Raw genomic sequence first — 21,573 nt, 5'->3', positions numbered from 1 at the left:
CTCTCTTGATGACTGTGGGCTTTGTAATATTGCCTGAAGTCTGGGAGAGTTATGCCTCCTGCTTGGTTTTTGTTCCTCAGGATTGCTTTGGCAATTCTGGGTGTTTTGTGGTTCCATATAAATTTTTGGATTGTTTTATCTAGTTCTGTGAAAAATGTCATGGGTAATTTGATAGCGATTGCATTGAATCTGTAGATTGCTTTGGGTGGTATGGCCATTTTTAAGATATTAAGTTGTCCAACCCAGAAGCATGGAATAACTTTCCATTTCTTTGAATACTCTTTCATTTCCTTGATTACTCTATAGTTCTTAGCATATAAGTCTTTCATCTTCTTGGTCAGGTTGATTCCTAGGTAAAAAAAGACAAAAATGCAGCTTAAAGGAATATTGTCAAATGAAAGAAGCCAGCGTTGGAAGGGCTGCATGCTATATGACTCCAAGAATATGGCATTCTGGGAAAGGAATAACTGAAGCCAGTAAAAAGATCAGAGGTTGCCAAAGGTTTGAAGAGAGGGAGAGATAAAGACGTCATGCATAGGGGATTTTTAGGGCAGTAACAAGTATTCTGTACAATACAGTAATGGTGGATACATGACATTATACATTTGTCAAAATGTATAGAATGAACAGCATAAAGAGTGAAACATAATTAGAATCTTAAGTAACGCTGCCTCATACAAGACCAACATATACAAATCAATCATTCATCTATAGCTGCAAGAATTACATAGAAAATTTAATCGGATATAAGATACAATGAGAATAAAAACAAATTCACTTTTAAAAATGAAAATGTGCAAAAAATTTTAAAATTATATCCAGATTTAAATTAAAACTGAATTGAAATATGAATACATCACACGTATAGATGATATTAAGCATTATAAAATTGTAATCTAAATATACACCAAAATGAATTTAATATACTTTAAAGAAATTCCAAGAGAATTTGTGACGAATTCAACAACCTGATTCTAAAGTTTATACTGAAGAATAAATGTTCATAAATAGATAACTTTGTAGAAGAATTTTATCGATTGGACTTGATCTACAAAATAATACAACAGGAAGTTCTAATGTGGTGTAGCAGCTTAAGCATCTGGCATTGCTACAGCACTGGCACAGGTCACAACTGCAGCGTGGTGTCTATCCCCAGCCTGAGAACTTACACATGCCAAGGGTGCAGCCAAAAGATTAGTAAAAATAGAAAACAGTACAACCACATGAACCCACATTAATAAAAAGTTATCAATTACTAGCGTAAGAAGAGGTAAATAAATCCATATACCCTAACTGGTTTGAGAAGTCAACACACGAGGAGAGAGTACATGCAGGTAGGGCAGTTGCCCCATTGAGTTTTCACACAAGAGCCAACATCAATTGCTCATCAGGCAATGATAACCACTGCTGAAATCTGCCTGTAACTGAATAAGCGACCTCAAGCAAAAACTGCTCATCCACACATACTAGAGAGAAAATAATAAATTGTTGTTTTAAGTCACTGAGTTAGTTTGCTCTGCAGTGATGTACAAACAGAAGATGTTCACTAAGTGTTCCATCCTGGACGTACTGTGTAAGAGTTCAAAATTCCTGCCGAGATTATTTGATCACTAAAGCTCTTGTATTACTTAAATTCTTAGGAGAGAAAAAAATCCTGTGTCTGTCACGAGAGGAAAAAAATATGGTAGAGCTTAATTAAATTCAATTTTACAGATAATTAAGAAGATCTATTATAGATAAGGCGCAGTGCCAGATGGTGGTTGTAACAAAAAGATGAACTAAATAAGTCATTGTTTCAAAGAAATAACATTCTAATAAAAACCATTAAAATAGCTGAGAAAAGCATAAATATCAATAGATTATTGCCAATTACTTTGACTTTACAGTGATACACAAAGCGAACATGATTCCCTTGAATAAGCATTTACTTGGCAATGAACAAACTGAAAAATAGATTTAACCCTTAATGTTGGGTTTTCCAGAATATAAGTCACAAGTTGCAATGTGTTTCAACAGTTTAATCCCATGGACACAAATAAACAGAAATTCCAGATAACTAGGTGTGATCATTAAATTAAATCAACAGAAAAATACTCCACATGAAAACTCTATGTAATTGCAAGTTTTGGCCCCAGGGTATTTTCAAGGAGCCCCAAATACCCAGAGCATTCGAGGATCTCTCCACTCATGACACAGGAGCCATGCAGAGGAGCATAAACTCTAATAATGAGAATGGAAATCCTTATTTTTCCTCTCCACAGACAATGCTTTACTGAAAGTGGCTGAATTACCTTCTGCTAAGCAGTAACGAGAAATTTTCCCTAAGTTTAGAAAGGAAGTTCCTGGATTTGCTCTGGTGAGTTTTCATGGTGTCTAAAAGGGATGTTTATACTGAAAAATAGAAAGTCAATGAATAATAGGATTTGAGTGGGTGGGATAAAACCAGTCTTTGTTATTTATTTCATAAAAGCGAAAGTTACAAAGTTATCAACTGTGAATTTTTTAAATAAAAATTGCAAATCCAGGGAGAGATTTAAATTGTTTGTTTCAGAAACATATTGTGCAGTGTAATTCCCATTTTCTCAGCGATTCCTCCCTTTTTCATCTAGCAATGAAATCTGGGATAAATGAACCACAGGAGGAAATAACCTGATATCCTTCTATTCTTTTATATATATTGTATATATACATATATATATAAATGATTTTCATCTTTTCCCATTATAGCTGGTTTACAGTGGTCTGTCAGTTTTCCACTGTACAGCATGGTGACCCAGTTATACACACATGTATACTTTTTTTGGAGTAGATTAGCAATGAGATATTCTTCTATTCTTATTATTTATTGACCTTAATGGTGACTTAGAAGAGATGTGAGATCCTACCTATATCAGAGATATTGGTCTAACAGTAGAGAAAAATGAGAAAACTAAGGATGTATCAAAATATTATAATGTCAGCAAAACAATCACATTTTCCATGTTCACAAAATAAGGACCAATAAAGATCCCAAAGAGAAAGACTATAAGGACACAAAGATTATGAGAAGCATGGAGCATATGCCTCCTGTCACAACCAGTCATCCTGGTTTCAAGTCTCTTCTATGTTTAGGGAGAAATTCTGATGTCGATGAAATATAAGAAAATTTGGTAATGATAAGACCATGGTTCATATTTTGAGAGAAATGCAGAAAATATTTCACAACAAGAAATAAATGATATAAATTATTAAATTATTCATATACACTTTTGTTATGTATTAAAAGCACTAATATCTGCTTTAAAATAAGCAAAGGAATGAAGATTTGAATGCCTCCTTTGTTAAGAGAGTTAAGTTGCAGATAAAAAGTACTCAGTGAGATCAAAGAAGCAAAAGTAATTAAAATTCTGGATCAACATTCAAAGTAGAATGCTACAAGACCTTTGCCATTTCAGTAAAGTGACTCTGTTCTATCAGTAATAATTTCTGAATCACTGATGATTATATCTTATTCTTGCTTTAATTTTTAGTTAATTAAAAATGAAGGATAGGTTTGAGATAGAAATCTTGTAAAATTAATTGTGATGACAGTTGTACAATTATAAATATAAAAAATTCATTGAGTTAATAAAAAAAAAGATAAAGGATGAGGAGTTGCATTGTGGCTCAGTGGTAATGAACCCAAATACTATCCATGAGGATGTGGGTTCAACCCCTAGCCATGCTCATTGGCTAAAGGATCTGGCACTGCCATGAGCTGTGCTGTAGATTGAAGGCGTGGCATGGATCTGGAGTTGCTGTGGCTGTGATGTAGGCCAGCAGATGTAGTTTCGATTCGACCCCTAGCCTGGGGACTTCCATATGCCACAGGTGTGGCCCTAAAAAGTAAAATTAAATTAAATTAAATAAAAGATAAATAATTTTTAGGCATTTATGAACATTTTATTTCCTTTTAAAATATTATACCAGGGGAGTTCCCATCGTGGCTTAGCGGTTAGCTAACCTGACTAATATCCATGAGGATGTGGGTTCGATCACTGGACTCAGTCAGGGGGATAAGGATCTGGAATTGCCCTGAGCTGTGGTGTAGGTTGCAGACGCAGCTTGGATCTGGTGTGTTGCTGTGGCTGTGCCTACAGCTCCAATTTGAATCCTAGCCTGGGAACCTCCATATGCTGTGGGTGTGGCCCTAAAAAGACAAAAAAAAATTATACCAGAAAGTTTCTGGCCTTTTGCCATTTCCTAGGACCTTGGTATTTTTTGGATTAATTTATGTGACATTTTGTGTTAAAGGTAATGATCATTTGTATATCATAATGCAAATAAGGTAATGTCAATAAAAATGTGCTTTTCACTTTCTATTATTATTCAATTTTCAGGAAATTCTTAGGAAAAAGGATTGGGGCTTTGTTCTTTCATACATGAAATAAAAGTATAACACTGCAATGAAAGAAGCAGTGTGGTAGGGCTACAAATAGATATAGTAACTAATGAGAAAGAATAGTCACCTCAAAAACTTATATATCAATATGAGTATGTGTTTGAACTGAGTGAAAGTTTTAACATCCATAAAATTTTGATGCACCATACTTCCCAATAATTAAATAATATATTTTCCTCTCCTTGGCCTGAAAAGGATGACATTAAAATTCATAATCCAATTTACCTAACTCTTATGCTTCAGTCAAAGTTATTTAAAATTACTCAATATGATTATTAGTATACAAAGTTACATAACATTTACAATGATGAACTGTTGATTCTGGCATTATTTCCATAGGTCTCCATTCTGTCTTGCAGCCAGCAGCCTCCTTGGAAACTGAGAAGGAATATGGCCAATTTCACTACAGTGAGTGGGTTTCTCCTCATGGGATTTTCTGCCAAGCCTGAGCTAGAAGTCTTATGGGCCTCTCTGTTCTTAGTCTTATACTTAGTGGCTTTAACTGGCAACACACTCATTATCGCTGCAACTTCCATGGATGACAGTCTCTACTCCCCTATGTATTTCTTCCTCAAACATCTTTCCTTCTTAGATATATGCTATATCTCTGTGACGGTACCAAGGTCCATTTGTAACTCTTTCAGGCATACTAGCAGTATTTCCCTCTGGGAATGCATACTGCAATGTCTGGCTTTCACTCTCTGTGGTTCTGCTGAGCTGGCCATGCTCACAGTGATGTCCTACGATCGCTACGTGGCCATCTGCCTTCCCCTGCGCTATGAAATCATCATGAATGTCAACACCTGTATTCACGGAATCCTAGCCGTCTGGATCAGTGGGGTCGTCTCTGGAGTTATGCACACATCTGCTACTTTCTCCATCCACTTCTGTGGTGCCAACATCATCCACCAGTTCTTCTGTGAGGTTCCCCAGCTCCTAAAACTCGCCTGTTCTGATGAGTATGTCAGTGAGCTTGGGGTCACGGGCTTCGTGTCCTTGATGATACTTCTTTGCTTCCTCTCCATTGGATTCTCCTACACACGCATATTCTCTACTGTGCTGAGGATCCCATCTGCCGAGGGGAGAGCCAAGGCCTTTGCCACTTGCCTCCCCCATCTAGCTGTGGTCACACTGTTTCTCTCTACTGGTGCCTTTGAGTTTCTGAAGCCACATTCTGACTCTCCAACTGCATTAGACTTTTTGCTTACTCTTTTTTATACTGTTCTGCCTCCCACACTTAATCCGATGATCTACAGCCTGAGAAACAAAGCCATGAAGGCAGCTCTACAAAGGGTTGTTAAAAGAAGAAAAGCCTACCTCTTTTGCTGAGTCACGTCTATCCCTTGCTCATTAAGAGACAAATCACAATCTACTGGAAAAACATAACAGAGTCAATCAAGAAATTAAAGCTCAAACAGAACTCGTTATGAGGAAAGTAATAGGAATGGACTATCTTTGAGTAACAAAAACACTGACATGGAGTTAGACAAAAATTACTCTAGTAAATACCATAGATTTGAACCTCACTCCACAATGTCAAGTCTGATGAAAATGTGAATTTCTTTAATTCTAAAGACTTCAAATTAATTTTCCTTCCTGACCTGTTTCTATCAAGGTAAAGATAACTCATTTTTTTTTCTGAGTTACAATTAAATTTGTAATATCATATAGTATTGAAGCATATAGAAGAACCACCTGGTTCAATACTCTCTGGCTTTTTAAGGATCCAACTACTGTCCTATTCATCTTGCAGGGTTTTAATTAATAATACACAATGGTCACCATGGGAAGTCTCACTATGTCAGTTGTGGTATGTAAGTGAGAAGTTTGAATGGTACAACAATCAGGACTCACAGAATGAATATAAAAAGAAATAACAAAACACAATTAAAATGTTTTAAGAAGGTACGTTTGAAAAATAACAAAAGTTTAATATGAATGTTATATATATAGACCAAAAAATTAAAATTTAATGGATAGTATAAGCAGTAGATAAAATGCAAAAAAAGACAGAATTTTGCACTGACAGATCCAGGAATTTCCCACAAAATGGGGAAAAAAGGAAATTTTTTTGTTAATTAGAAAGACTTAGGAGTCACAAAGATAGGGGGACAAACGTTTAATATTTGTCTAACAATAGTTTCAGAAAGATCTAGTGTCCATGTATAGAGAGAATGTATGATAAGTAATATCTAGAGAAATAATGTTTAAGCCTTTTTCCTCAGAATTCTTAAAAACACAGATCTTCAGGTTTGAGAAGCACAAAAGAATTGGTCAGCGTGTGTAAAATGAATGCAAATGCATTTAAATTATTCTGAAACTATAGAATAATAAAAGCTGAAATTAAAAAAAATTTAAAACAGAAAAACTGATTTTAAAATCATACCAGTGTTACTTCCCATGAGCTTTATTGTTTTACCTTTCATGTTTAGTTCTATAATCCATTGGAAATGAATCATCGTGATGGTATAAGGTAAGTGTTACTGGTCATTTTACTCACCAATATCCAATTAACTGCAATAATTAACTAGAAACAAATTTTCCCCCTAAAGAATTGCAGTTGGTGCAATTGAAATAAATTTAGGAATTGTATGTCTGTGAGGGTCTCTCATCTGTTCAATTGATCTATATATTTATGCTTATTCTACCAACCTCTATCAATTCCTAGAGCTATACAGTCATTTTTATACTGGATAGTGTAAGTTTTCCAACTCTGCTTCCAGATTTTGTTATCTGCTCTGGGTCTTTTGCTTATCCACATGTTTTACAATTAAGGTTTTGATTTTTAAAAGATACCTACTAAGATGTTGACTGAGGTACATTATTGAATCCATAGATCAAAATGAACTGTCTTCTTACCTCCAATGGACTTAGCAGAGGATTTTAAAACCTTTCCTTATAAGTCTGCTGGCTCATTGCTATTACTCATTTCAGTATGGTACATACATTCTTCTTTAATTACATAATAGAAACCAGTTAAAAGCATAAGAAAAAGAAACAACTGCCTGCTTTAAAAGATTGCATCTTCCAATTTAAGAATACAATACTTGGTATTTTTTTTAGGTTCTTAAGAACTCTATCAGAAATGATACATATTATGGATGCAGTAGTTTTATACAACTTTAATTCATTTCTACGTATCTGATGTTACTGTAAAGTGATTTTTAAAATTTAATTGTCTAATGTTTGTGGTCAGTATATAGAAATTCAATTTACTTTGTATATTGACTTTATATTCATTCATCTTCCATATTTAATAATAACTTCTAAAAGATCTTTATACATATTATTAAAATTTCTATTACACATCGTTATCTGTAAATAAAGAGTTTTATCTCTTACTTTCCAAAACTTAAAACTTTTATTTACTTTCCTTGCTTTTGACCTGGTCAGGTACAGATTAAGATCAAATTTTGGTTCACCTTCTCCACAGAAGTGTAATCAGGGGCAAGTGGCTTATTTTTTTCTGAAACTTTTCTATGTTAACACATGGATACAACACCTATCCTGAAAAACAATTGAGATAATGTGTAAGATGTGTTGTACAGATCTTCGCAATTTCTCAAATAAATAAGATACTATAAAAATTTAGAATACTCTAATGCTGTAATGGTGGTAATTAAATCACCTTAACTCTAACATAAAAGCTAAAAGATAAAATCATTCAAAATTATTCTAGAAGAGTGATATCACCAAGAAGACAATATAAATCATTACCAGCTTCTATCCCCCTCAGGAGGAGAATAACTAGCAACTATTCATGGATAAGGCATCACTGAGAAATTGGCAGAACACAGAGGTGAGGCCAAAGCAGCCCCCTGCACCACAGAGACCAGGACAAATGGCACTAGAAGGGGAGGAGGAGGAGCTCCCTGCTGCCTGCATTGCCTTTCCTCCAGGTCAGTGCAGCACCACACTGAGACATCTCCCTTGAGTCCATGATTCCTCCAGTGGGGAAAAAAAGATCAAGGTGGACATCCCATGCCCCCAGCATTGTGGGTCACTGCCTGGGGACCCCCACTTCAGGCTTACCCCACAGGGACGGCAAGAGGGCTCTACAGAGCTTGACTGCTGGGAATGGGAATGTGATGGAGAAGAGGAAGGGGCTTCCAATAACTAGTATTTGCATCTTAGCAGTGGAGTCGCTGCCCGTACCACCCAGCAGTAGTCCCAGCTAGCAGTTTTGCTCTTTTTCAGAGACAAAAACATGGCACAGTCTGACCAGGAACGTGGTCAGGGCACAGGTCTGCCTATTTGGGGCCCTCAAATGAAGACCCTTTCCAGGCCTGCAGCCTGGGATGCTGCCTCTGCACTGAGCCAACTCATAACCCAGCCCACTGCTGAGTGGAGCTCCCAGCGTTATCTGAACAGAAAGGCTTATCAGAACACCTACACAACTGCATGTGCCACTGATGCTCAAATGGAAGCCTGGAAGACAGAGCTGATTGTTTATAGAGGAAATCCAGGGACTCTGATCAGTATGGGAACTCGGGACATGGGTCAGCTTCAGTCAAGTCCATGAAGAACCTTGCTAGCCTTGGAGCTGGTTCTCCCTCTCCATGTAGGCAGGGAGACAGATTGGTAGCCCCACCCATTATTTAATACAGCTTTCAGCTTGCCCAACCAGGGAACCTAGCGAGACTATGGGCAAGCTGCACAGCCCATATCGTAGCCGTGCTTCAAGTGGACTTCAGCAAAGAACACAACCCATGGCATTCCCCATCTACAGAGCAAAACCAGTGGCCCTATTTGGGCAGGGAATTCAGTGCACGGTATTGCCTCATTCAGGACACAAACAACAAGATGTGCAGATCCTGGGGCCAATTTGGCTGACCTGCCAGGGAAGAGAAGCTAATTCATACCCTCACCTATGGATCAGTATAATAGCCAGTCCCAACTGTCTAGGAAGCCTGATCAGAGAACCCAGGCAACAGCAGAGACCATCCTACACAGCATCACACTGGAAGAGAACCAAGCCAGCAGTCTTATCCTACTATTTCTCAGCTAGGGGTACACTCTCCTCCCCTCTGCCACCTCACAGGTCAGGACGTAGCCTCTTGCAAAACTAGACCCTGACAGCAAGCCCAACTGCCCAAGGAAATTACCAGCAATCTACAGATTCAATGTTCTTTCTGTCAAAATACCAATGGCATTTTTCACAGAACTACAACCAATAATCCTGAAATTTGTGTAGAACCACGAAAGACCCCAAATAGCCAAAGCAATCTTGAGAAATAATAACTAAGCTGAAAACATGTTAACTCTACCTGATTTCAAACAATACTACAAAACTATCATAGTCAAAGCAATGGGATAGTGGCATTAAAAACAGATGTACAGATTCAATGAAATTGAACAGAGAGCCTAGAAATAAACCCTTGCCCATATAGTCAATTCATCTACAACAAAGGAGACAAGAATATACAATGGGGAATACGCAGCATCTTTTAGAAATGGCGCTGGGAAAACTGAACAGCTACAAGCTAAAGAATCAAACCGGACTACTTTCTCACACTATAAATAAATGTAAACTCAAAAAGGATTAAAGACTTAACGTAAGACCTGAAACCATAACACTCTTAGAAGAAAACTTAGGTAGTACAATCCTTGAATTGGTCTTAACATTATTTCTTAACATGTCACCTCAGGCAAGGGCAACAAAAGAAAAATAAATAAGTGGGACTACATCACACTGAAAAAACCTTCATACAGGGAAGGAAATAATCAACAAAAAGAAAGACAGCCTACTGAATAGGAGAAGATATTTCATAAGAGGTTAATATCCAAAATAGAAAAAGAATCACATACCTTAACATTTAAAATACCAAACTGATTTAAAAACATGTCATGGTTGGGAAGGGGGAAGGGCAGGGAATGGGATGGACTGGGATTTTGGGGTTAATAGATGCAAACTATCCCGTTTAGAATAGATAAAAAGTGAGATCCTGCTGTATAGCACTGGGAACTGTATCTAATCACTTGTGTTGGAGCAAGATATAGGATAAGCGTAAGAAAAAGAATATGTGTGTGTGACTGGGTCACTTTTGCTGTACAGTAGAAAATTGGCAGAACATTGTAAACCAACTCTAATGGAAAAAGTAAAAATCATTAATAAAAAGCTATTAATTAGGGCAAAAAAAAGCAAGTTCCCAAAAAAGGGGACAGAAGATCTGAATATACATTTTTTAAAAAAATGACACAAGATGGCCAAGAAACACATTAATATTAATGGCATACTCAAACCACAATGAGATATCACCTCACCCCTGTCAGAATGGGCATTATCAAAAAGACAGCAAATAACAAATGGTGGAGTTCCCGTCGTGGCGCAGTGGTTAACGAATCCGACTAGGAACCATGAGGTTGCGGGTTCGGTCCCTGCCCTTGCTCAGTGGGTTAACGATCCGGCGTTGCCGTGAGCTGTGGTGTAGGTTGCAGACGCGGCTCGGATCCCGCGTTGCTGTGGCTCTGGCGTAGGCCGGTGGCTGCAGCTCCGATTCAACCCCTAGCCTGGGAACCTCCATATGCGGCGGGAGCAGCCCAAGAAATAGCAACAACAACAACAACAACAACAAATAAATTAAAAAAAATAACAAATGGTGGTAAGAATGTGAAGAAAAGGGAACCCTCATCACATATGGTAGAATGCAAATTGGTATGACCAATATGAAAACAGCATAAAAATTTGCCCCAAAAGTAAAAATAAATCCACCATATAATCCAGCAATTCGCTACTAGGCATCCCCCCAAAGAAAATTAAAACACTAATTCAAAAAGATACATGTTCTTTAAGGGTAATGAAATGTTATGGCTACAGGTGCACCTCTCCAAGATTATCTGAAGCAGAGCAAAACTAGAGAGCGACTGAGAATTTTAACAATATTTCTTTTTTTCTTTTTTATCATTTATTTCTGTATATATTTTTTCTACTGTAAATCATGGTGACCCAGCTACACACACATGCATACATAATTTTTTCTCACATTAAGTGTTCCATCATAAGTGACTAGACAGAGTTCCCAGTGCTACACAGCAGGATCCCATTGCTTATCCATCCCAAAGGCTACATTCTGCATCTATTTACCCCAAACTCCCAGTCCCTCCCACTCCCTCCCCCTCCCCCTTGGCAACCACAAGTCTATTCTCCAAGTCCATGATTTTCTTTTCTTTGGGGAGGTTCCTTTGTGCCGTATATTAGATTCCAGATATAAATGATAGCATGTGGTATTTGTCTTCCTCTTTTTGACTTACTTCCCTCAGGATGAGAGTCTGTAGTTCCATCCATGTTGCTGCAAATGGCCTTATTTTCTTCTTTTTAATGGCTGAGTAGTATTCCGTTGTGTATATATACCACATCTTCCTAATCCAATCATCTATCAGTGGACATTTGGGGTGATTCCATGCCTTGGATTTTTTTTTTTTTGGTCTTTTTGTCTTTTTGCCTTTCTAGGGCTGCTCCACGGCATGTGGAGATTCCTAGGCCAGGGGTCTAATTGGAGCTGTAGCTGCCGACCTACACCACAGCCACAGCAACTCAAGATCCAAGCCACGTCTGCAACCTATACCACAGCTCATGGCAAGGTTGGATCCTTAACCCAGTGAGCAAGGTCAGGGATCGAACCCACAACCTCATGGTTCTTAGATTCGTTAACTACTGAGCCACGATGGAAACTCCGATGTCTTGGCTATTGTGAACAGAGCTGCAGTGAACATGCGGGTGTGTGTGTCTTTTTCAAGGACAGTTTTGTCCAGATATATGCCCAAGAGTAGGATTGCTGGGTCATATGATAGTTCTATGTATAGTTTTCTAAGATACCTCCATACTGTTCTCCATAGTGGTTGTACTAGCTTGCATTCCCACCAACAGTGCAGGAGGGTTCCCTTTTCTCCACACTCCCTTCAGCATTTGTTATTTGTGGACTTACTAATGATGGCCATTCTGACTGGTGTGAGGTGGTACCTCACAGTAGTTTTAATTTGCATTTCTCTAATAATCAGGGATGTCAAGCATTGTTTCAAGTGTTTGTTGGCCATCTATACATCTTCCCTGGAGAAATTTCTCTTCAGGTCCTTTGCCCATTTTTCAATTGGGTTGTTGGCTTTTTTGCTGTCGAGTTGTATAAGTTGTTTGTATATTCTAGAGATTAAGGCCTTGTCAGTTGCATCATTTGAAACTATTTTCTCCCATTCTGTAAGCTGTCTTTTTGTTTTCTTTTTGGTTTCCTTTGCTGTGCAAAAGCTTGTCCGTTTGATTAGGTCCCATTGGTTTATTTTTGCTTTTACTTCTGTTGCTTTGGGAGACTGACCTGAGAAAATATTCATGATGTTGAGGTCAGATAACGTTTTGCCTATGTTCTCTTCTAGGAGTCTGATGGTGTCTTGTCTTATATTTAAGTCTTTCTGTCATTTGGAGTTTATTTTTGTGCATGGTGTGAGGGTGTGTTCTAGTTTCATTGCTTTGCATGCAGCTGTCCAGGTTTCCCAGCACCAGTTGCTGAAAACACTGTCTTTTTCCCATTTTATATTCTTGCCTCCTTTGTCAAAGATTAATTGGCCAAAGCTGTGTGGGTTTATTTCTGGGTCCTCTGTTCTGTTCCATTGGTCTGTATGTCTGATTTGGTACCAGTATCACACTCTCTTGATGACTGTGGCAGCTTTGTAATATTGCCTGAAGTCTGGGAGAGTTATGCCTCCTGCTTGGTTTTTGTTCCTCAGGATTGCTTTGGCAGTTCTCGGTGTTTTGTGGTTCCATATAAATTTTTGGATTGTTTTGTCTAGTTCTGTGAAAAATGTCATGGGTAATTTGATAGCAATTGCATTGAATCTGTAGATTGCTCTGGGTAGTATGGCCATTTTTACAATATTAATTTTTCCAACCCAGGAGCATGAACTATCTTTCCATTTCTTTACATCTTCTTTAATTTCCTTGATTAATGTTTTATAGTTCTCAACATATAAGTCTTTTTACCTCCTTGGTCAGGTGTATTCCCAGGTATTTGATTTTTTGGTTTGCAATTTTAAAAGGTATTGTATTTCCGTATTCCTTTTCTAATATTTCATTTTTAGTATCCAGAAATGTGATTGATTTCTGAATATAATCTTATATCCTGCTACCTTGCTTCATTTGTTGATTAGTTCAAGTAGCTTTCAGGTTGAGTCCTCAGGGTTTTCTATATATAGTATCATGTCATCTGCACACAGTGACTGTTTTACCTCTTCTCTTCCTATTTCGATGACTTTTATCTCTTTTGTTTGTCTGATTGCTGTGGCTAGGACTTCTAATACTATGTTGAATGAAAGTGATGAGAGTGAGCATCCTTGTCTTGTTCCAGATTTTAGTGGGAAGGCTTTCAGCTTTTCTCCATTGAGTATTATACTGGCTGTGGGTTTGTCATAAATGGCTTCCAAGTATTTCTTTTTTATTTTTTAGGGCCCTCGCCTGCAGCATATGGAAGTCCCCAGGCTAGAGATCTAATCATAGCTGCAGTTGCAGGTCTATGCTACAACCACAGCAACACCAGATCTGAGCCACATCTGTGACCTATGCCACAGCTTGTGGCAATGCTGGAAGTACATTAGAAATCTATACACAGAACTACCATATAACCCAGTAATCCCACTCTTGGGCATATATCCAGACAAAACTTTCCTTAAAAAAGACACATGCACCCATGTGTTCATTGCAACACTATTCACAATAGCCAAGACTTGGAATCAACCTAAATGTCCACCAACAGATGAATGGATTAAGAAGTTGTGGTATACATACACAATGGAATACTACTCAGCCATTGAAAAGAAGAAAATAATGCCATTTGCAGCAACATGGATGGAACTACAGACTCTCATACTGAGGGTAGTAAGTCAGAAAGAGAAAGACAAATACCACATGCTATCATTTATATCTGGAATCTAATATATGGCACAAAGGAACCTCCCCAAAGAAAAGAAAATCAAGGACTTGGAGAATAGACTTGTGGTTGCCAAGGGGGAGGAGGAGAAAGTGAGGTGGATTGGGAGCTTGGGATTAATGGATGCAAACTATTGCCTTTGGGATGGATTAGCAATGGGATCCTGCTGTGTAGCACTGAGAACTATGTCCAGTCACTTATGATGGAGCATGATAATTGGAGAAAAAAGAATGTATACATGTATATGTAACTGGGTCACCATGCTGTAAGGTAGAAAAAAATTGTACTGGGGAAATAACAATAAAAAAAATAAAGGAAAAAAAGTAAAAAAAAATTTAAAAAAGAAGATGTGAGAAGAAAGAATGTATACATGTATGTGTAAATGGGTCACCATGATGTACAGTAGGGAAAAAAAAATAACGTATTGGGGACATAAAATTTAAAAAATAAAATAAAATAATAACCTGAAAAAAATCAAATTTTACATCCAAAAGATGTAAAAAGGGGAGAGAAGCAGTTACACCTGAGCTGAAAGAAGTGTAGTTTATGAGAGACAAAGAAGAAAGAGAAGCCTTAATCTTATAGGAAAAGGGAAACGCCCCCAGCTTCCAATTTTAAAAGTCCTACTAAAACATATTTTATCAGGTAAAGAGTGTAGAAATCTGTGACTTAACTAGCTCTCCAGGTGAAAGTTTGAGTTCTTTCCCAAGTATTAACAAATGCTCTGCATGAAGATGGAAAAGATTATTTACCTTTATTCTAAGTCAATTATTCATTGCCACATTTAAAGAGTACTATATATATGATGTTATGGAAAAATGAAAGGAAACTGCCATATAATTAGAGAGCAGTCATTAGACAAGAAGATTGGGCCAGACCTTATGCTCAAATTTTGACTGTTAGTTTAACAGACTTTTAAAAGGAAAATCTGATTCTTACTCTGAAAGGTATTTATAATATAATTAACAAGAGAAAATGTATATGTCATAAAAATTAGAAAACACCTCAAGAAAATATTCAGTCAAGGGCTAGATTATCATATATATATATATATATATATATATATATATATCAGTGTATGAAAGCATAAATAATCATATTCATGGAGCTATGAAGAGATTGGCCTAAGGAGAAAGCAGACTAAACAGCAATGAGAAGTGGAAAATCATGTTTATTGATAGGTGGAAAGAAGGTAGACATTCTTGATAACCAGGCACAGATAGGTATAAGTGCCACATTAGAAAATATTAGATATACTTGAACAAGGGATAAAGACATTAGAGTTATCTGAACAAGGGATAATCAAGCCAAAAGGAGAAAGTTGTACATTTTCTGGAACATGCTTGTAGCATGAATGTTAATAATTAGAATGCAACCAATGAAGCCAGTTAAGCTCTTGATGAAATAAGCTGGGAGAGAGTTGATGAAAGAAAATCCAAAGAAAATGACTGTGAAAATGGTGAAAAAAGACAAAAATGAGGATGATTTTATAGTTTTTAAAAAAAGTGTTACAGTACCATCTGGATTTTGAAAAAGATAAAAAGATGAATCTATGTTTCCAACCCATATATTAGGAGAATATTTGGAGGAAAAACTTTTATTAAAAAACCTTTGAAATGGAATGGAAGACATTTCACATGTGGAGGACAACATATTGCCCTCTCTTGTCTTCAGTCTCAATTAATTAATTTGTTTATTTTGTGGCAAATATTGTTTAGTGGATGCCAAACACCAGAGATGCAAGGGAGAGAAAACTAACTGAAATATTTCCCATAATGCACTTCATGGCCTTGAGGAGAAGTCCAACATTAACTAAATATCTTAAATAAACATTTTAACAAAATGAATATAAATTATATGGTCCACATTACAAGCGTAGTAATTCTACAAAGGTATAATGACAACATATAAAAGGTAAGTTTGACTTAAGCAACATGGCAAGTGAAAACTTTCCTAAGAAAGTCACCAATTGACCTGAGACTGAAAGGGTGAGCAGGAGTTGGCTCAGGATGAAGAAAAGGAATATGGGACGCAGGGCAGGTTTCAATGTAGCCAGAGTGTCTGGGGAACAGAGAATGAGTGGACTATAGTGTAAGATGAGGCTGCAGAGACATCTCAAGATCAAAATATGTTGAGCTTTGTTAGAGAGGATGGGGATTTGTATACGCTCCTAAGAAAAATGGTGCTTCAGATACCTGATTTGAAACAAGTAAAATATATGATCAGATTTTCTTTTTTGAAAAGATCACTCTGGTGGCAATGTGGAGAACATACTGACTGGGGTGAGAGTCGGCATATTGAACCAGTTAGGAGGCTAACAGTACTCTAGTCGTTAACAAAAGCTGAGACTATACTCACGACTGTGTGGATGGGTAGGAGCATTTACTGAGTTCCTATGATGTGCCAACCACTAAGCTAAATACTGAGATGCAATCTCAGCCTAGAAAGACTATTGTAATGAAAACAGATTCATAAGCAGTTCCATCATCCAATAATAAAAAGTTGAAGAAAACTCTTTTACACATAAAGAACTCCAGGAAGCTTCTGTTGTTCCATTCATTCCCTCATCTTTGTGAGGTCATCTTAGGTCATCTTCCAAAAAATAGAAATCTTGTCCCTCATATTGCTATTTTAGTTCTGTTCTTCATTCTTCACATTAGCGGAATAAAGGAACCCACTTGTGGAGACAAGATCCAAGTGCTGTCCATCTCAGGAGCTCACAGTAGTGAATACTCTTCATGCTGATTCCTTTCTTCTAGACGTCAGGACCTGAATGAACTGCAGCAAGAACCCTGACTTTGTCCTGTCAGGGCTGTTGAGTGACCCAGACAAATGACAGTCCCTCTTTGGTCTCTTCCTAGTGCTCTACTTGCTGGGTCTCTTGGGAAACTTGCTACTTCTGCTGACTATTGGTGCTGACATCCGCCCCCACACCCCCATGTACTTCTTCCTCATTTGGCTCTCTGGTTGATCCCTGCTTTACAACCACCACAGCCCCCAAAATGCTGGAGGCTTTTTGGACAAAGAGTGGATCGATCACTTTCTCTGAATGTCTGGCAAAAATATATTTCTTTGTGGTTCTTGTGGATACAGACAACCTGCTTTTGACTGCCATGGCTATTGACTGCTATGCTGCCATCTGCCATCCTCTGCACTATCCACTCCTAATGACTCCTGGCGGATGTGGACTGCTGGTGGGTGGGTCCATGCCCTCTTGCTACCCTATCATTCTATACTCAATAAGAAATTCCCAGGGTTCCCTTTGTGGATCATTGGAAACAAAACTGACTAGTATCCATGAGGATGCAGGTTTGACCCATGGCCTTGCTCAGTGGGTTAAGGATCCAGTCTTGCCCTGAGTAGCGGTATATATCACAGACTCAGCTTGAATCCTGCATTGCTGTGGCTGTGGTGTAGGCTGTAGCTCTAATTCGCCCCCTAGACTGGGAACATCCACAGGTCCCAGGTATGGCCCTAAAAAGCAAAAAACAAAAAAACAAACAAACAATTTAAAATTCCCTACTTATCCTGTGATTTTGGTCCACTCTTTCAACTTTCTTGCTCTGATGCCCACCTCAATGAGAACCTAATGACTGGTTCTGGCAGGACTTTTAGGAATCAGCCCTCTCCTCTGCACCATAAGTTCTTATGTCCATATTTTACATGCTGTAGCTAAGGCTCCATCAGCACAGGGGAAAAAGAAAGCCTTGGCCACATGCAGCTCCCACCTCTCCGTGGTCATCCTCTTCTACAGCACGGTCTTTGCCACCTACCTGAAGCCCCCATCCACCTCTCACTCCTCTGGGGAGCTGGTTGCTGCTGTCATGTATACCCTGGTAACTCCCACTCTCAATCCTTTTATTTACAGTCTGAGAAACAAGGATGTGAAGAGTTCACTAAAAAGGGTTTGGGGCATAGAGAGTTCTTTGGATTAGGAATAATAAACAAAGTGCCCATAAACAAGCATTTGGGGGAAAATCTCCACTTTTCACCAAATTTACAGAGTCAGTTAATACCAAGGCTGTCCCAGAGCGTATATGGTATATTGGAAATAACACTAAATAGAAATTAGGAAAACTAGGTTCTAAGTCCCACACAAGCTACAGGCTTATTGTATATATTCCAGAGTTAGGTATATGTGTTATATATTATATTATCATTATTGCAAAATATTATATCAGTTATATGTCAAAGGGAATATATTTTGCATGATAATATAGAAATAGGTGTATTATGTAAATATAACATCCTGAAGGGTGGATTGGATGACCTGTTCTCTGAATTGCCTTGGAACACTAATATTATTGAAACTTCATCATCTATTTCCCTCATTACCAACATTTTGAACATCACTGCCATTTCTGTCACCGGTTCAATAATGAATATCTTCACCATCAGCTTTATTGTAGTCAATATCATTTTTTTTGTCATCAGAATCACCAGAGTACCATCTTTGATTGTATTCCCATCAATATCACCAGTCGTCTCATCAGGAGTAAGAGTGGAAACTGCTGCCGTGCACTTTTCCCCTCTTAATGCATCACTTTTTCAGAATCTTTTGCCTAATTGTGTGTTTGATATAAATTTAAGTTGTCTGTAAAGACTCTCCATATCCTTGCTGAGATTGAAAGATTGGCAACAATTGGCCTATTTTAAGTTTTTATTCCTGGGGTTTTAATAGAATTAAAAATATTTCCCATATAATTGTTATTCATGAACTTTGTTCTATAACAATAAATTATCCATGTATCACTAAAAAAATTAATTATTCTTTCTGATAAACACTATTAAAGAGTGATTCAGAAAAAGGATTTACTGCATTTTAAACAGGATGAACTCTAAGTCACTACCACTGCTCCACCTTCTCTCTATATATAGTAAGCACTGTATCAAAGCAGAGAATATGTATTGTGTCGCCTTATGATACTCCCTATAGTTCATCTTATTGTACATTGTGCATTGTAGGATCTGACAAAATAATGGATGATTAATTCCATCTAGAAAACCACTCTAGCTGGATAGGTTAGGTAGAACCCAAATTTAGTATGAGTAACTCAGATGAAGGAGCTGGAGGCTGTGTAGAAAGCATTAGAAGGAGGAAGCTGTGCCTCTGGGACTCTGAAGATACACTTGAATAGGGAGCCTGTAAGCTGTGATTGAAGGAAAGGCTGTTCATGTGAAGGGAAAAACTATTTGAGATGTAACAAAGAACAAACTGCTACAGAATTGAAATAAGAAGGATGCTAGTAATAGAGCAGCACTTGAGGAAGAGGAGTACCAGGAGAATATGATTTTCTGACCCAGCTGAATGGGGGAAATCTCATTAATACCTCATTAATAACACTGCCATTCAGGTGAGGCAATAAATGGCCAAGCTTTTACAGTAAAATCACACTCTGGAGTAATACATATTCTAGATTCTGCTAAGAAAGCCCAAAACCAAATTCTAACAATGTCTTTTTTTTTTTTTACAATAGGCAGGTATTTGTAGTTTAAAATAAAAACAAAATAAAGATCATTATTAACATAAACATTAAGAATAAATTTTTATCAGTAGAGAACCAAATGAATTATAGGATACCCATATCTGAAGGTGTCTATAAAGATTCTATGCATCATTGTTGAGATTGAAAGACTGCCAACAATTGGAATATTTTAAGTTATATTCCTAGGTTTTTTAATAGAATTAAAAATATTTCCCAAATAAGTTTTATTCATGACCTTCGTTCTGAAAAAATAAATTATCCATGTATCACTCAAAAAATTAACTCTTCTTTCTGATAAAGACTATCAAAAAGTGATGCAGAGAAAGGATTTACTGCATTTTAAACAGAACGCACTCTGTGGAATATTATGAACTCCATAAAAAAGTGGGGTCTCTAAAATAATGACATGAAAAAATGTCCACAGTACAAAAATATATGTGGTGTGACCATTTGATATATATTTTTTTTAATGTTAAGTATGTTACAAATAAATAAGGGGGAAAAAGCTATCTCAGCAGTAAAGATGAGTGTTTTTCAATTTTCAAATCCATATTTTTTTAAGATTTACTTTTTTGGGGGGGGTGTTTTAGGGCCCAACCTATGGCATATGGAAGTTCCCAGGCTAGGGGTCAAATCAGAGCTGAAGCTGTTGAGGGATCTGAGCTGCATCTGCATCTGAGCCACAGCAATGAGGGATCTGAGCTGCATCTGCGACCCACACCACAGCTCACAGCAATGCCAGACCCTTAACCCAGTGGGTAAGGGCTGGCATCAAACTCGCATCCTCTTGGATACTACTTGGGTTCCTTATTGCTGAGCCACCACAAGAACTCCAGTATTTGCTTTTTTAAAAATAAGAGGCATAAATTTTACATGAAAGAAAAATACTGAAGGGGGAGGGGGAAAAACAGCAGGGAAAGTTTCCTGTAGATTCCCAGGCTCACAGCAGAACAGAGCACCAAAGTGAAGGATTGCAAGATTCTGTGAACCTCATTCCTATTGCCGAGTCATTTGAGCTGTTGCCAGCTACTTGGTTGGGCAGGAGGTATTAAGAGGGCACTCCATCTTTAGCCCTCAAAGGCTCCCCTGCTTCACCCATGTCCTCTTTTGCCTCCTGCAAAAGAAAGGAGGCAGTTGAAATAACCCTCCTTTCTCCTCATTGGGATCCGTCTAATACCTCTGTTATGGAGAGTAAGGTTTGATGGAGCCTAGAAGAGGGCAGAGGCAAGAGAAGGCCTTGGGGTCTGCAGATCTTTCTAGAGGTATGCGGCTGAGACTTCCCTTCTCCTCTAATTCTGTTGAAACTCGAAATGAGAGTGGGTTCTGGAGGGTCAGCAAGACCTTGAAAGATTCTCAGGGTTGGGAGATTTAGCTGCTGAGCCCCCAAACACTTGGGGGATAAGCCTGAGCAATTCCTCCCTGGCCCATGAGAACCACCCATCAGCCTAATTTATAAAACCAGCCATAGCTTCCCTTGTGAGCACCAAGTAGTATCTCCAAATGCCTGCTAAACACAGTTCCATTATCAGCTCAAAATCAGCATGTTCAACCACAAAATCTTTTATCTCTCCCCAACCACACTGTGCTCCACTAGAGTGGTTTTAAAACTATGCCTGATATACAAGCTTATTATATCACAGTCATCTATATTTTGACAACATCTTTCATTCCCAATCCCCCAATCAAGTAAAAGTTTATCAAGAGTTCCTAGAAAATTTTTTTATATATTTCTTCCTCACTAAACCATGCCTATCTT

The 21,573-nt window shown here is 37.8% G+C and overlaps 2 protein-coding genes across 2 annotated transcripts; both read left to right on the top strand.

Moving 5' to 3' along the window:
- Positions 1-4,128: 4,128 nt before the first annotated feature.
- On the top strand, positions 4,129-6,013 carry LOC100156974 (olfactory receptor 14J1-like). Its single transcript, XM_021081268.1, has one exon. It carries the CDS (start codon positions 4,811-4,813, stop codon positions 5,747-5,749), a length of 939 nt encoding a protein of 312 aa, XP_020936927.1. The 5' UTR covers positions 4,129-4,810; the 3' UTR covers positions 5,750-6,013.
- A 3,050-nt stretch (positions 6,014-9,063) lies between these two features.
- Positions 9,064-18,404, top strand: LOC110258118 (olfactory receptor 1G1-like). Its single transcript, XM_021081273.1, is given in 5 exon segments — positions 9,064-9,298; positions 17,193-17,297; positions 17,425-17,525; positions 17,828-17,923; positions 17,925-18,404. Coding segments are annotated over 5 exon segments (879 nt in total). The 3' UTR covers positions 18,267-18,404.
- The last annotated feature ends 3,169 nt before the right edge of the window (positions 18,405-21,573 follow it).

The sequence above is a fragment of the Sus scrofa genome, unplaced genomic scaffold, assembly GCF_000003025.6.
Source record: "Sus scrofa isolate TJ Tabasco breed Duroc unplaced genomic scaffold, Sscrofa11.1 Contig1263, whole genome shotgun sequence".
Taxonomy (NCBI): Eukaryota; Metazoa; Chordata; class Mammalia; order Artiodactyla; family Suidae; genus Sus; species Sus scrofa.
Note: the sequence above shows the minus strand (reverse complement) of the source record. Positions and strands in the feature narration are given on the sequence as shown.